Source organism: Electrophorus electricus, chromosome 10 (genome assembly GCF_041902795.1).
Source record: "Electrophorus electricus isolate QZ-2024a chromosome 10, ASM4190279v1, whole genome shotgun sequence".
Lineage (NCBI taxonomy): Eukaryota > Metazoa > Chordata > Actinopteri > Gymnotiformes > Gymnotidae > Electrophorus > Electrophorus electricus.
The window spans coordinates 28,017,564-28,032,655 of record NC_137506.1 but is presented as its reverse complement, the minus strand read 5'-3'; the positions used below and the strand labels follow the sequence as shown (position 1 = coordinate 28,032,655).

Here is a 15,092-nt window from a genome sequence, read left to right as displayed (position 1 = left end):
GATGGTTTTGTGTGAATGACTTAATTTAGATATGAAGGAACAACAGTGGTCACAGAATCAGTTCCAGAGGTTTTCAGCCTCTGAACTAAATCTAAGGTTAAACTAATCTGTAGCACTTTGCTAAATTTCCTCTTAAAATGTAGTTTTCAACTTAATCTTTCAGTACAATAGTAATAGCTAAATGCTGTATCTGAATAATATATAGCAAAACTTTGTTCTTTGTTTTTTGGTCAATTTGTGTCATTAACAGTATAAAATTAGGTGCACGCAACAGCCTCGTTAAAGTATGTAATTCAGATGGACCTGTATTTCCAAAATGACACTAGTGACTGTAGTGTTTTAAAGGCAATCTTCAAGGAGCGCATATCATATTCAGTCATGTCTGGTGAGACAGCTGTGTGGCAGTGTAAATGTGTGAGCCCTAATGAAGCCCACCCCCCAACCATATGCACATAGTAGGAGAAAGCCAGAGCCAACTAGGTGGAGTCTGCAATACTCACTGGTGGGTGCTATGGCATCCTGAGAGATGAGAGGGGTTGTCATCTTGGACAAAGGCCCCTCCGAGACAGAGGTATAAGAGGGAGGTGTGGAGTGACAGTGTGGCTGTGGCTGGAAGGAAGAGGCAACCTGTGTCTGGTGGGTGTGACCTTGGGCTGGCTGACCAATGAGGGGAGACAGGGGGATGGCCTCATAGTAGAAGGGTTCTGGCTGGCAATAGTGGGGGTGAGGAGAAGCACTAGAGGACACAGCCTGAGGAGGCAGTGCCTGGAAGTGGTAGCAGTCCTCATGCTGGCCATTGGGAGGCTGCTCCAGGAGAGCTGTGGGGTCAAAGTTTGAAGAGGAAATAGGTGCTTTGGGACCATTACTGAAAAGTGAAAGAGGGAGGGCCACAGGCAGTACAGGCTGTGTGCAGGGCTGTTTGATGGGCATGGACATGGAACCAGGGGATGACGTGGTGGCCAGTGGGGTGTGCGTGTGGGTGGAGGACCAGGTGCCATGTTTGGGTGCTGTGCTCTGGTCTGGCTCACGGGGAGCAGTAGGGGGAGAGAGGGGGATCTGCCGCACGTTGCGAAAGGGCAGAACACCCCCCGGCTGCACAGGGGAGAATGCTGAGGGCAGAGAGGTGGACAGCTGGGAAAACCTCTGAGCTTTTTTGTGCGAGGAGTCCACTGTGCGATAGCCACTCTCTTGCTCCTTGGAGGAAGAGGAGGGCAGGGAAGGACTGAGGCGAGTGGAAGAGGAGGGGAGTGTGTTGGCACGGAACTGTCTGGAGTCTGGTGATGGGGTGTCACAATGAGAGGCAGACGCAGACACTTTAAACTGAAGGGTGGAGACTAAGAGACAGTGAGGGAAGGAATGAGGAAGCGAGAGAGGGATTGAAAACAAGCAACAAACAAAAGAGAACAGTGACAGTAATGAAAATCAAAAAAGGGAAACTGAAATTCCATCATGACAAAAAGATGTGAAATGCAACGTGAGCAGAATTATGAGTAAAGATGTGGCACATATTATAGCATGTATTAAATCCCAGCTGGCAGACTGAACTCACACAAGAATGTGCACAGAATTATTGGATATGTAGGTCTGAGCTGGACTGATACATGGATAAGCAGGAGCAGAGAGCAAGCGCTGGGAGAATGAGAGCAAGACAACAGTCTGAGTGAATGAATCATAAATTCAGTACGAGCTGTCAGGCTTGGGGCTCAGAACCTCCCCACAGGAGTTTGCTACGCTGTCATTCAAGTCTCCTCCAGAAAGCTGCTGAGTTATCTGCTGGTAGAAGGGGTGTTTTTGGAAACAGAGGTGGCTGTGTGAGCTTTATGTGCATGTAGGTCTCTTAAATTTTGTGTGTGGACTTTACCTGCAGAGCCAGAAGTTCGGCGCTCCCTCTCCACCTGCATCTGGTGCTGATCCATCATTTGCCTACAGCCAAGTGTTCCCAAATGTTACAAAAAGGTTTTTAAAATGTTCTCATGCTTCACAACATCAACTAAAACATATGACTCTGCAGTCTCTATAAGTATTGTTCTTCTAGACAGCAAGCACATAGAAGAATATATATATATATATATATATGGAATAGATTTGTGTGTGTCAAGATTTGTAGGTTGTCAAGTTAGAACTATTTTAAATGATGTTCAGTGGGTTGCATAAGTTTGGCTAAGCTGTTATCTGTGATTAAATACTTTCTCTAACCATTAGGGGGCAAAAGACTTGTAACTGCCATTGGAGGAGGCTTACTTTCCTGGGAATTAGAACAAGACAAGAAATTATCTGCTGCCATATGATGATAGGAGCATTCAACCACATGAGCTGTCTAAAGTATCTCACAATGGTAACTGTGAGCCTCACCATTTACTGCAGCACAAGCATTTTGAGTAATCATAGTAATGTTTCAGCTGCCATTCCAATGAAGGCTTTAATACTTCAGTCTGTTCATTTTTATATATCAGCTGCCACAGGTAATACACTTTGATGCATTGCATAGTAAAACTTCTGAGTCAGTGACTACCTTTGCACTCAAAGTATAGTCAAGAATGATCTGATCCAAGATCAGAAATTTTGCTGTGAAATGTAGGTGACGGCTGACTCTATGATAATTTCCTCTAATTAAAGGAAGATATGGAGCTTAAGGTGACCCAGCCTCACTGATAAGACTTAACACACTGTATCTTAAGCTTAAGACAGACATTCCCAGATGATGTTCCAGTTTACCTTCAAGTCACACCAACATTTCATGCACAACTCTTGTCCTTTTCCTGTCAAGGTCCAAGTTTAAACCAAACTGAGGCTAATGTTAAACAAGTGTGAAGTTTTTTCTCACCTCCTCTGGGCATCTGTTTCATCTGTCACTGGCCCATTTTGCCGATGCCCAGCTGGACCTGGAGGAGAAGACAGAGAAGTTCTAGACAGATCTTAGCTCTTTCAAACATGCTGAGTATTCTGGTGTATTTTTCTGGGTATGTAAAAATATGTGCAGCAGTCATTATTTACAGCTGATAAAACAGGTTAAACATACAATATTGCTATGTTATCTCAGCAATATTTTAATAATGTTTTCTTTAATACTCAACTGATGAAATAAGTAAATGTCTATCACAACCACTAGGACATACTGTGAACACAGTGCTTGGCAGACCCCTTTTAGAACCCAATCATAATTACTTCCCAACCCATCTCCAAGCCTACTCTGTTATCTGATGGATGGATTAAGAGAGTGCTGCTTAGAATCCATGGCTATTGGGTTACTCTGACAAGGTTTGTGAGTCGTTCTAGGTGCCTGGTATATAGCATGGCCCTCATTTGAAGGTGATGGTCAGTGTGAAGAATGTCTGTCTGGTTATCTTTGAGACATGGGATTGAGCAATATAGTTAGTTATTTATGGTGGGTGAACACCATTAGTAGGATGATGTTTACGATGTACAACAGGATACACTGGAACTTGTCTGGTTGTGGATGGGACTGGTATGGGTGTATATGGTACAGGTATGGGTGCGGGACGAAATGATATGAGTAAGGATGTACCGGTACTGGTGTGAGTGGAATTGGTATCAGAGTGCATGGAACCGGTATGGTTGCATGCATGTGTGGGAGGAAGTGAATTAGAATATTCCTTCAGTTGTGAAAATGACAGTTTGGCCAACAGAATGGCCATACATTGTATGCAGATATACTGAGACTGCACTGCGTTGCGCAAATTAGAATAAGAAACTGCTGCAGCTGGCCACACTAGCTGTGTCAAGTTGAACTATGCCTTTAACATCATATGTGAGATGCTGATGCAGCCTATGTCTAGCTCTGCAGCAGCTATGCTCTTCAGTAACGTGCACAAAACAATCACAACCACAGGCATTTAAACAGGAAGCCACAACAAAACAAAGGACTGCAGCACTGCTGTGTGCCATAAACACCACGCAATATGACCCTCCCCAAACAGATTTAGAGTAAATGTCTTATTCTACAAATTTTTCAAAAATGGAATTGAATTCCTGTCACAGTATAGAGAAGGTTATGGTCACACTACCTTTCCCATTACTAAATACTGAATCAATATAAAATAGAATTAATATATACAAAATGTATAGCTTCCAGATTTGTTTGCTACATGGCATTTTTATTAGAACAAACAGGAACTATTACCAAACAGTCAAGACAGAGATGATGACAAAATTTTAAGGTACTACTTTAAAATGAACAAAACTAGCAATGCATTTTTATGATATTGTGGTTTGTTTGTGTGTGTGATGTGGGATGACTCTTTTTTCACTTGTGGGCAGTGATCCCACATCATCTGTTCCCTGAGTCACGCTAACAAACTCCCACATTACCATGCTGACACGCTATGTACATGCACAAATACAGTGCACAATAGTCTGTAATACATGACAAAGGGCTTTTTAACAAATAGCTCATATCATTTACTCAGCCTGTGCTTATATATTCACAGAAAATAAAAAAAACAAAAAACAAAAAAAAAACACCAGGTGTAAAACCAAGACAAATTTAAAGTTCCTTTTAGTGATTACTGAAAACATTCTTAAAAGAACCTTAAAATCACCCTAAAGGAAATGTCCATATTCTTCACTATCTTCTTGTTTGTTTGTTTGCCACAAAATAAGTCAACATAAGTCAACAGTAAGCAACATTGTTGTTTTTTCTTGTTTAATATGTGATTTCCTTCATAGCTAAGCACACAATTCTTTGTGACAGATTCCAATATGTGTTGAAATAATTTTGCAAGAATCTTGGTCTATGCAGACAGGATAGCTTGTCGCAGTTCTCAGAAATTAGATGGAGGTACTGACATGCTCTGAACAGCCCATTCTACCTTGTCCCAACGACGCAGATTAAGATCTGGGGACTGTGAAGGCCACGGAAGCAAGTCACTCTCATGTTCTTGGAACCAAGCCATGACTATACAACCCTTGTGGTATGCTGCATGTTCTGCTAAAAGTGTCCTTCTGCCACGGGGTACATCTGCCATGAAGGGATGAACTTGGTCTGCCACAATGCTGTCCAAACATCCATCCACAGGCATGAGAGGACCCAGGGTGTGACCAGAAAACACTCCCCACACCATTACTGCACCTCCACCAGCCTGAAGTGTTTAATCCTGATAGGAAAGGGTCATCAGTTCCTGCTGCTTGTACCAAATTTTGACTCTTCCATCAGAATGGAGCCTTGTCTTTCTGTTTCTCTTAGACAGCAACGGCTCATTAACTGGTTGTCTGCTGTTATAGCCCATCCGTACTAAGGAAAGACAAGCTGTATTCAGCTGCAATTCGACTGTCCGATGACTGTTCATCAGAATGACATCCTCATCTGACCGCTGATGTCAACTGGTTGTTTATTTCCACAAGATACCCTTTCATTTCTTGATTACTCCATTCTTGTTATACTCTCAGCACTGTTGCATGAGGAAGCCCCTCAAAGTTGGCAGTTTTTTAAATACTGATGCCAGCTTGTCTGGCACTGATGACCATCCATCATTCGGAGCTGATCAGATCACTTGATTTCCTATTCTAATGTGGATTCACACTGAAACTGATCCACTGAAACCTTGCTCACCTAATTTTATGCTGCTCTCTGGGGTCACCTGTCTAATTTCCATACAGGAAAGCTTCAATTGTGAAAGATTAACAAAGCTACATTTCATAATCCTTTCTCTGCCCTGTCCAAATTTTATAGTGAGTCTGGCTGAAGAATTGGATCTGGCACCCACATGACCATCTATTGCAAGCTCTGATCACCAAAAGAGGAACAGAGAACTGTGCCACAGGAAGCAAACAATCTGCACTTTTTCACCTCTGTCAGTGACACATCTGTACTTTCACCTCTGCCATGTATTGTGCAAAATTCAAAAAGCACCCAGAACTGAAATATGCTTATGAGCTGCAATGTAAGTGGGTGCAGCTGAACTGCTGCAGCCTAAATCGGTGGGCATATGCAAATGAAGTTGTTCTTGTGACATAAGAGAAACAGAGTTGTTTTTGCAGAGTAGATCCAAGTTATTCTGGAATACCTTTGCAAATATAAAAGGCCCCTATCATGGGAAACTGATCCATGCTATCCCTGTGATCGAGAGTATGCTGTGTGCAAAACTGGCTACTGCTTATCATCAGGTGTGTGTGTGTGTGTGTGTGTGTGTGTGTGTGTGTGTGTGTGTGTGTGTGTGTGTGTGTAAAAAGTGATATGTGTAAAAGCATTCTTGAGTTTGAGAAAGGTGCTATAGAAATGCAACTAATAATAATAATATATTAGGGTGGGTCCTAATCTGTGCCATCCATTTATGCACCCACTTACATAGATGGCGTGGATTAGGAGCGTAAACAGTGTGTTTTGAAACTTTAACAATATTTACATGTTACTTCAAAATTCTTTATTTCAATAAAGTGAGGTAAACTCAGTTTCCCATGATAGGGGCCTTTTATATTTGCAAAGGTATTCCAGAATAACTTGCACACTAACAGCAAATACACAATAAATTAATGCTTAAATGTCATATTAAAAGACTAACCTAATTCTGCTAAAAATATTAATACAGATTAGTCTGACAAAGAGATTATGAAGACATACTACAAGTTACCAAATGTCTTACAAATGCAGATACATTTCTTGGCATGGACAGCATATATCAGGGCACGGTGGGATGATGGGGCTTTCTTGGGTCAGGAAAGGCCAACGAGCTTTAATCACAGGCTGAAGTCTCACAGGTTGAAGGCAAACAATGAATCATGTCATGTAATAAGTATTACCATGGTAAAGGCAAAGAGTTCATGTATCCTATGGGGTGGAAGAGCTCTCTCCTGTGCTCATAAATCTCTGCAGAATTGATTTAGAATCCCATTTGTCTATACTAAACACAACCTATATGTTAAAGAAATACTTAAATTCTTTATAAATATGGTCTATAAATATTATTAGGTCATTAACAGATGTTCTGTTAAACATAAGAACCACCTGCCTGATGTATGACATAAATGTATGTTTGTTAGCACTAATTTTACGTTTATGGTAATGTAGATGTATTATAATCCAACAATGTTTTATTTACCAAGATAGGCTCATATTTCAGGTTTAATTAGACAAACAAAAAAATATAATAGAATTTCGGGAATGAATGCAAGAATATTTTTCAAATGTAAATTAGCTATTTTATTCAGATGATTCATGCAAAACTTTCAAAGTGTTTTGGGATTTTAAGGGTTTTCATTTCATTTTTTTTTCTTTCATGAATTCATATTGAGTCAAAAATTTCAAAAAGGATTTCCTTTAGAGACAGAAAACTAGAGAAAATTTTAAAATATGTATTGTGAACAGGCTATATCCATGACGTGTTGACATGATGTTTCAAGATGAGGTGGATGGAGACCCTGCTGTGATGCTAGCTGATCAGAAATAGTCCTAATAAACACAGGCATCATCACCCTCGTCATGCGCCATGCCAGAATTCTTCCAATCATTTCCAAAATGTCACCCACCACTGAGTGCACTACTATAGCACCTGACAGCCATTGCATCACATTGTTAACACCATACACCCGAACCACTTTCATTCTTTCGCATTTCCAAAGCAACACTACCAACTAACACCACCTTCCCCCTTAGTAATACTTACTGGTCAGTCTTATAACTGTAGAGCTCACCCTTCAGACAGTCCCTGGGGAGAATGAAGGTCCTAGCATTGTGCTGGAGCTAATGCTGTTTCTTGGTAGCTCAGGATGAAGAGTTTTATATCATCAGGCAGGGTTGGGTCTACTAACACTGGGCCTTGAGGCAGGATGATAACAGTAAGGACCCAGGTGGGTGCAGACAGACAAACCCCAACCCTTCTCTTCTGTGCATGCTGAGGTGAGATCTGAACTTCCAACACCCTCATCTCCGGTTCCTCTCCCCCAAAAAAGCAGGGGAGCACACAAGGTTGTTGCCCTGAGACTGGTTGGCTCCGTGGATATTTTAGCCGAGCTACGCACCAATGAGGGGACATCAGAGTGGTCTGTGTTGCTACCAGACCCTTTCCTTATAAGTAGCAGCAGCATGAAATCAGAGAAGCCCATATGCCATTCTTAAGTAAGAGTGGAGCAGCATGCACTGCCTGCACCTGCACACTCAAAGTAGCACGTTAGCCTGCTCCATCATAACAACTTCTGAAATGTCGGCTCTACCTCAATTATTTTCTCTTCGTCACAGAAAGAGTCTTGACATATACTGGGCTTGTGTACAGAAGTGCAGCTTTCCTGGGCAGTGCAGAAACACTACATGCAAAAGATAAAATACCAAAACAAACTCTTCGGTGCATACTTAAGTCAAACAGCATCCTATTAAGTTATAAGTGAGCGACAGACCCTCCTATATTAACTAATCAAGACTTTAGTGTTAACCAATGAATGAAAACCACAAGTCTTAAAAATTAGTGCTCAAGAAAACCATAATATTATTCTTTTACAAATCTGATTTTAGTAGAGCTTGGAGTGAGGATTCTTGCCAGCTATGTTAGCACAATACCCACCTGCATCTTGGGAGCTTAGCACATTGAGTGCGAAGAGCATGGCAGTGGAGAAGGTAGTGGCCTCCTCTTTGCTGGCAAAGTTGAGCCCATAGACCTGCCTGGCATCTCGCCACTGGTGGAAGGTCGGTGTGGCCTGGTTATATTTCAGCCCCTTCACTATAGAGTAGTTTATCACAACCTGATAAACAAATAGAGGTGACATGAAGCTTCCCTACCAAGGCAAAGTATGGTACTGAGTTTCTGTGTCCATAATGAAGAAACTTGAAACTTGATATTTTAAAAACAATGCCAAGTCAATGATAAAACACTATAATAGCTGATTTCAGACAGTGAAAGTCCAGTTTGAAATGTGCACAACTGCTATGCTTCAATGCCCATAATACCCATATTTCTATAAACCTGCACCACCAAATATTAATTTAGGCTCAATTTCCCTGCTCTAAGCAAGTAACGTCTTCAGTGGTGAGGCAAAGGGCCTTCTGTTGCACCATGTCCTGCAGTGGCATGTGCCCTGCGTCTCACCTGCTGGTCCTGCAGTTTGACCCCCACCACACGGAAGGTGTTGTTAGTGGTGTTGTGATAGATGTTGATACGGCTGAAGCCCTGCTGGCCTGGCTTGATGGGCACCCACTTCTTGCTGGTGTCATCATAGATCATTACCGAGGCCCGAGCCTGGCAAATACTCTGTTCACTGGTTGGGGTGAAAGGTTAAAGGTTAATTATTCAGCCCAGGGTTATGTAACAATCAGTGTGGCAAAAGTGTAAGAAATTGAAAAAGTGTAAGAAAGAAAAAGAAAGAAAGAACACCCTTAAAAATGATCTTATATTAAAAGTGCACTTGAAACAGAAATGCATCTTCTGCACTAGGTATTTTATTATTCCTCTTCTTTGAATTTTCACTTTATTGCAAAGTGACTTCACAATAGTCACTGATTCATAATATACACCAGAAACAGTCCTGCTTCACCGCTTCTGCTACTACAACTAACCAGAAGGAGGAGTTGCAATACAGGGCAAAATAAACAAGCACCCAAGCCCTTATTGCATGAAACAGCCCCCCCCCCAGAAATGGCCCCACCTCTGCTGTGGCAATGTAACAGTAATGTAATTACACCACTGAAAGACACTGAATAAGGGGTGTGCCAGGCATCTATGCTAATTACACAGTATGACACACAACAAGTGACCAGTGAGCAAATCAGGACTGCAGCTGTGTTGATAGGCTGATAAGAAGCCCTGGTTTAATTAAAGCCATGAGCCTCTCAGCTTCTTTATATAGTCATTATTTGTCCTTGCTGACAGGGCACACAATTAGCAAAGAAAGTGCAGGACAGCGTTTGGCACATGGGCTAAGCTTGGCCTACCAAGGAGCTTTCACCTTAGTGTGAGATTTAGTTGCATTTACAGAGCTGTGGGCTTGAGGCTTGAAATTCAGCACATTTCATGCTGCTTGGAAATTATTGAAATAACTTCACATGGGCTGTAATATTATGGGTGTCATACACATTTATTGTGAAGAGTAACCATAGTGCCACTGGCTGACCTGGTGAGATTCGCAAATAATAATAATAATAACAATAATAATAATAATAATAATAATGAAGGTTATAACTTTTAATACATAAAAAATATAAATAATAATAGCACATAATGAAGATCATTACAGGGGTCTGTTCTTCAGAGATAGATAGTAATATATCAATACTATCAACAATAACATCGGAAATACAGAATTGTATTAGAAGTAGGGGGAGAAAAAACTGAAAAGTTGGCTCCTGTGATGTTCTAAGTTAAGCATGGGAAATTTCCACTCTGCCCTCCGCAACCCACCACCACACCCATCTCCAACAGAGCCACCCAACATCAACCATTTTCTTAATACAAACGTCTTTCACCCAGCGATATCATTTCAAATGTCCAAAATAGTGACTAATCTTGTACATACTATCTCTATGTAAAACCCGTTGTCAGAAATTGATAATGGACATTCAGAAAAAGGCAGATGCCTGTGGCTAAAGTTGAAGAAAAGCACAACTTACCCTTTAAGTGACATTGTATTCAAACTGGTCAAGCCAATGTCTAAATGTCAGTGTTGTAAAACCTACATGGGTAAAAATCTGACACCCTACTGGTTGAGTAAGAGCTAGACTAGAATAAAGAAAACCCACTAGTACAGAAAGGAGAACTTTACAGAATTGTACAGGAAACATGTTAAGCATGTAAAAGTGTTAGCTTTTCAGTTTCAAAAAGAAATGCAGTGGCATCACCACATGATTATATATTTGTGATGAAGCATGGTGTTCAAATTACATTCTTCCAGGTCCCTCTAACAGATTAGCTCTAATATTCCTTTTTAAGGTATATATTTGCATCCAAATATATAGAGGGAGTCATAACTTCTAGATGTGTAAGACACAGTGACATTCTAAAACCTTCAGATTCCTCCTGTATGAAAAGACATCTTAAGAACCTATTTTGAGAGGCACTCTACGCTCAGGCAGGCAGTGTGGTCAGCTTCCTGCCTTAGCCCTCCAGGTTTCAGTTCCCCCAGGCATCTCTGAAATGAAGCATATATCCACCACCTTCCCAACTTCAACAACACACAGACATCCCATGCTGCAGCCTGACATTGCCAGGCTTCCAGGAACTCTTGACATTTATAGATTGCAAAGCACTGCTCCCTCAACTTGTTCTTGCTCCTTCAGGTTTGTTCTAAATGAAAGTATAGCTGCACTGCCTTTGTTGCTGATTTTAAGGTATAATGACTGCATCCAAAAAGCTCTCTTGAGCTGAGAGCTGTTCTGTTAGGGCTAGCTATAAATACCGTTAGTATAAGAAAAGCTCTAGTGAAGAAATGGCCTTGGGTTGCTTTGCAGTCAACAGTGAATGCTCAGTTCTAAAACAGGAAGCAAGTCATTGGAGTATAAAAATATTTGGAGCAGAAACACTCCATATAGTTTCATGCTCCATAATATGGTCGATTTGTCGGTCTCACTACAGCGGCAAAGCCTTTCAGCAGGCTCATCATGATGGGCATTTCATATCCTAGACATCATTATCAGACTGTCATGAGCCAAATGTTGATACAAAGACCAATAAGCCTTCCATACTGTTTGTAAAGTCACAGTAAGTCTCGTGTTACATGTTACTGGCCACAAGCTATATAACATATATATTATTAACATATATAATATTTTACAAACCCTTTTTACGTCAGCATGAATAGGAAATGAAGCATAAATGAATTATAAGATGCATCTTTTCACTATTAATACTTCTCTTAAAACTGCAATTTGAAAAATGGGAAAATTAATTTTCCTTCACAATTCCCCATTAATGCCGAAATTCTTCTTTGCAAGCACTTTCATAAAGTGTTTTGCATTGCATATAACACTTATGCATATACACTAGTGAATAATCTATGCTAAGATCTGTCAAAAAGCATAAGGCTTAAAAGCCTGGCTTAGAGCTCACTGGCATGTGTGTGTGTGTTTGTGTGTGTGTGTGTGTGTGTGTGTGTGTGTGTGTGTGTGTGTGTGTGTGTGTGTGTGTGTGCGCGAGTGCGTATGTGTATTTTAGGGAGGGTAGTACATTTATATTTAGATTTACGGCATTTAGCAGACGCTCTTATCCAGTGCGACTTATAAAAGTGCTTTGTCATTTACTCATAGAATACATCATAGCCAGTAGAGTAGGTTAGAGTCCAATATACCAATGATCTAGAATACTGTAGAAATGCTGAAGGATTAAACAATGATAAGTGCAATAAACAATAAGTACTAGAGTTATAGTAAGTACTATAGACAACATCAGTGTAATAAACAATACCCCACAATAAGTACTAGTTTAGTCAATCAATATAGGTGCAGGGTCAGTGGTCATTTAAATATTTCAGGAATAGATGGGTCTTCAGTCTGCGTTTGAAGACTCAAGGGACTCTGCTGTCCGGACAACAAGTGGAAATTCATTCCACCATCTGGGAGCCTGGACAGAGAATAGTTTTGATGTTTGTCTTCCATGAGACTCGAAGCATGGTATTTCAAGCAGAGCCGTACTTGAGGTTCGAAGTACTTGAGGTAGTAGTGACACCAGTCTAACCTCATCCTGTCTTGTTCTGGTTAAAGTGGATGCCACATTAAAACTAGTGAGAGCAAGTGACTTTAGTGCTAACTGTTAATGCACAGGAATGTGTCACTGTTGCCATAGACAGCTGCAGAGAAGGGGCTGGGTGATCACCAGCATTGCTAGGTGATTCTGCAGTTTGGGTTTTTTTTTTGCCAGGATAAGCCCAGCCGTTGTAAGCTATGTGACCACTGCACACTGCATAACGTACACTATTGGACTGGGCTTTTGTAAACACAATACACTGTATTGGCCAAATATATATGAACACCTGACTCTCACACCTATATGACCTTGTTGGACCCTCCACTCCCCACTCACTCTAGGGGTTTGTTTATGGCCTTGAGACTGAGCTCTTGTTGGTCTTACACATTTCCATGTTAAAAAATAGCAGGGCAGTTGACCAGGGCAGATCTAGCAGAGATTTAAAAAAATGATTAATGGCAATGATGGCATTATATGCCAGTGGCACATTTACTGTCACTGAGCTCTTAGCTATGACCCATTTCACTACCAATATTTGTCTGTGAAGTTTACAGTGCCCACATACCTTTGGCACAAACATGCTGAGACTATGTAGCCGCTTAAACCATGAATACGTAAGTCATTCAGCACTGTGCCCATCACTGTAAAAGACACTTTACTGGTACTTTTACTGGTATAATGTCTAGATATGGAGGTTCACAAGAAGAAGGAAACTTCACATTAAGACTTTTGTTCTTCATGTATCCACATACATATGCACACACACAGTTTCTCTCTCTCTCTCACACACACACACACACACACACACACAAAAACACAAACGTGCTTTAACCCTATTTCACTGCTGTTGTCTAATAACAGGGAATTTGTACTGAATCTTGTATCTTGTACTGAACATCTCAGAATTCAGTTTGCCTTTCTTTTGCCAACAGACAAAAATAGAAACAGTTTCCCTCAGTCACTAGGATGTGAATAGAACAAACAGCCCAAAAAAGTCAGTAGTCAAGAAACATAATCCTATATCTATATCCTGTTATTATTATTCACTATATTGTGCTGGAAAATTCGACTGTATTGTGCTGGAAAATTCAATTAAAGAGTCAAGTTACAGAAAGAAGGACCTCTGTCTTCAGCTACTTCTGTCCAGTGCATCACTTCCTGTGAACAAATCTCATCAAGGACGATGGAATGTGAACTTGCGCCACCCTATCCACTTCACATAAAAACATCCATAAGGTAGAATCTCTAAGGAAAATAATCCCTCAGACATATGCTCCTCAGAGGGTAAACACTGGCAGACCTGAAATTATGGTTGGCACTATTTTTGTCTCTTGGCAAAAGCAAGGCAAGCTGAATCCTGAGATTTTCAGTACAAGATAAAATATGGAAGTTCCCTGTTATTAGACAACAGCAGAGAGGTTGGGTTAACCCCTGCACGTGTGTGTGTGTGTGTGTGTGTGTGTGTGTGTGTGTGTGTGTGTGTGTGTGTGTGTGTGTGTGTGTGTAATCATTTTGCATTTTGGGGAAGGGAGCTTAGATAAATCTCTGGTTAGCACCAAGAGAGGAACACAGGGTTAGGCAGGGAGCAATGTGGATTTCCTGAAAGATCATTAACTCCTTCCATTCACTCACAACAAACCAAGACCTTGTAATATCTATAACACAGCAATTGGAAGGTATGCACAAACACCAGATAACAGAAAAAACATGCTAATAAAGGCATAAAGGAAAATATTTTAATTGGTTTTGAGAAGCTTCCTTTGCTAAGAGTAATGATGCCCAGCCAAACAAGTATTCATACCATTGCTGTAGTAATACTGAATACTGAATATCGAAACTACATGTGGTTAACTACTGGTTCAAATTTTAACCAAAGTTTTAACCAAATCAGATGGCTATCTGAGAATAGCAGAAACAATACCACCATATCAAGAAAAAAAGTTATTAATAAAATATTCAGATACTGATATTTGGAAATAATATAAACATCACCTCAGAAAGAAAGTTAGTAATAACATACTCAGATACTTTTTTTCAGACTGATTCAGTACTATTTGAATCAGATTTTGTCTTTATTAGAACATAAACCTAGTACAATTCTATTGGTAAAATGAAAAATGGCATCAGTGTTGACCTGAATGGCCTTTCCTGGCCATTATGATTATGTAATCAACTAAATGTTTCAGCCATGGAAAAGGTCTACTATGTTTTGCAATAATGGATTTATTCAAAGGGTTCATTTGGCATTAGGTTCGCTTTTCAGTGCTCTCCAATTTTGGCTTCAGTAAATGTCCAATTTGTTATATACCAATAGGGCCATGTAATATTGCTATCTTTTCAGCAATTTAGGTCATAAAAACCTAGTAATATTACACATTGTTTACACATTAGTAAGTGAAAGTGTTCCACAAAAATGGAAAGGCCTGTATAGGCCATGTCTGACTGGACTGATACATAGAAAATGTTTGTTAATCT

At 40.5% G+C, this 15,092-nt stretch overlaps 1 protein-coding gene across 8 annotated transcripts in view; it reads right to left on the bottom strand.

Moving 5' to 3' along the window:
* The window catches only part of evla (Enah/Vasp-like a), a 28,879-nt gene that overhangs the window by 4,391 nt on the left and 9,396 nt on the right, over positions 1 to 15,092 (bottom strand). For 3 of the 8 annotated variants that reach the window (XR_014125605.1, XM_027008910.2, XM_027008907.3), the window contains exons 2-6: positions 9,033 to 9,201; positions 8,511 to 8,688; positions 2,825 to 2,882; positions 1,862 to 1,923; positions 501 to 1,334 (exon numbers count right to left, since the gene is read on the bottom strand). Coding sequence is in view for 7 of the 8 variants with exons in the window: in XM_027008910.2 (XP_026864711.1) it covers positions 501 to 1,334; positions 1,862 to 1,923; positions 2,825 to 2,882; positions 8,511 to 8,688; positions 9,033 to 9,201 (1,301 nt within the window). In the remaining variant the exon portion in view is untranslated. Of the gene's footprint in view, positions 1 to 500; positions 1,335 to 1,861; positions 1,924 to 2,824; positions 2,883 to 7,619; positions 8,320 to 8,510; positions 8,689 to 9,032; positions 9,202 to 10,549; positions 10,679 to 15,092 lie in introns of those variants that run through there. The other 5 variants (XM_027008909.3, XM_081721864.1, XM_027008912.3 and 2 more) reach the window with 5 other exon arrangements.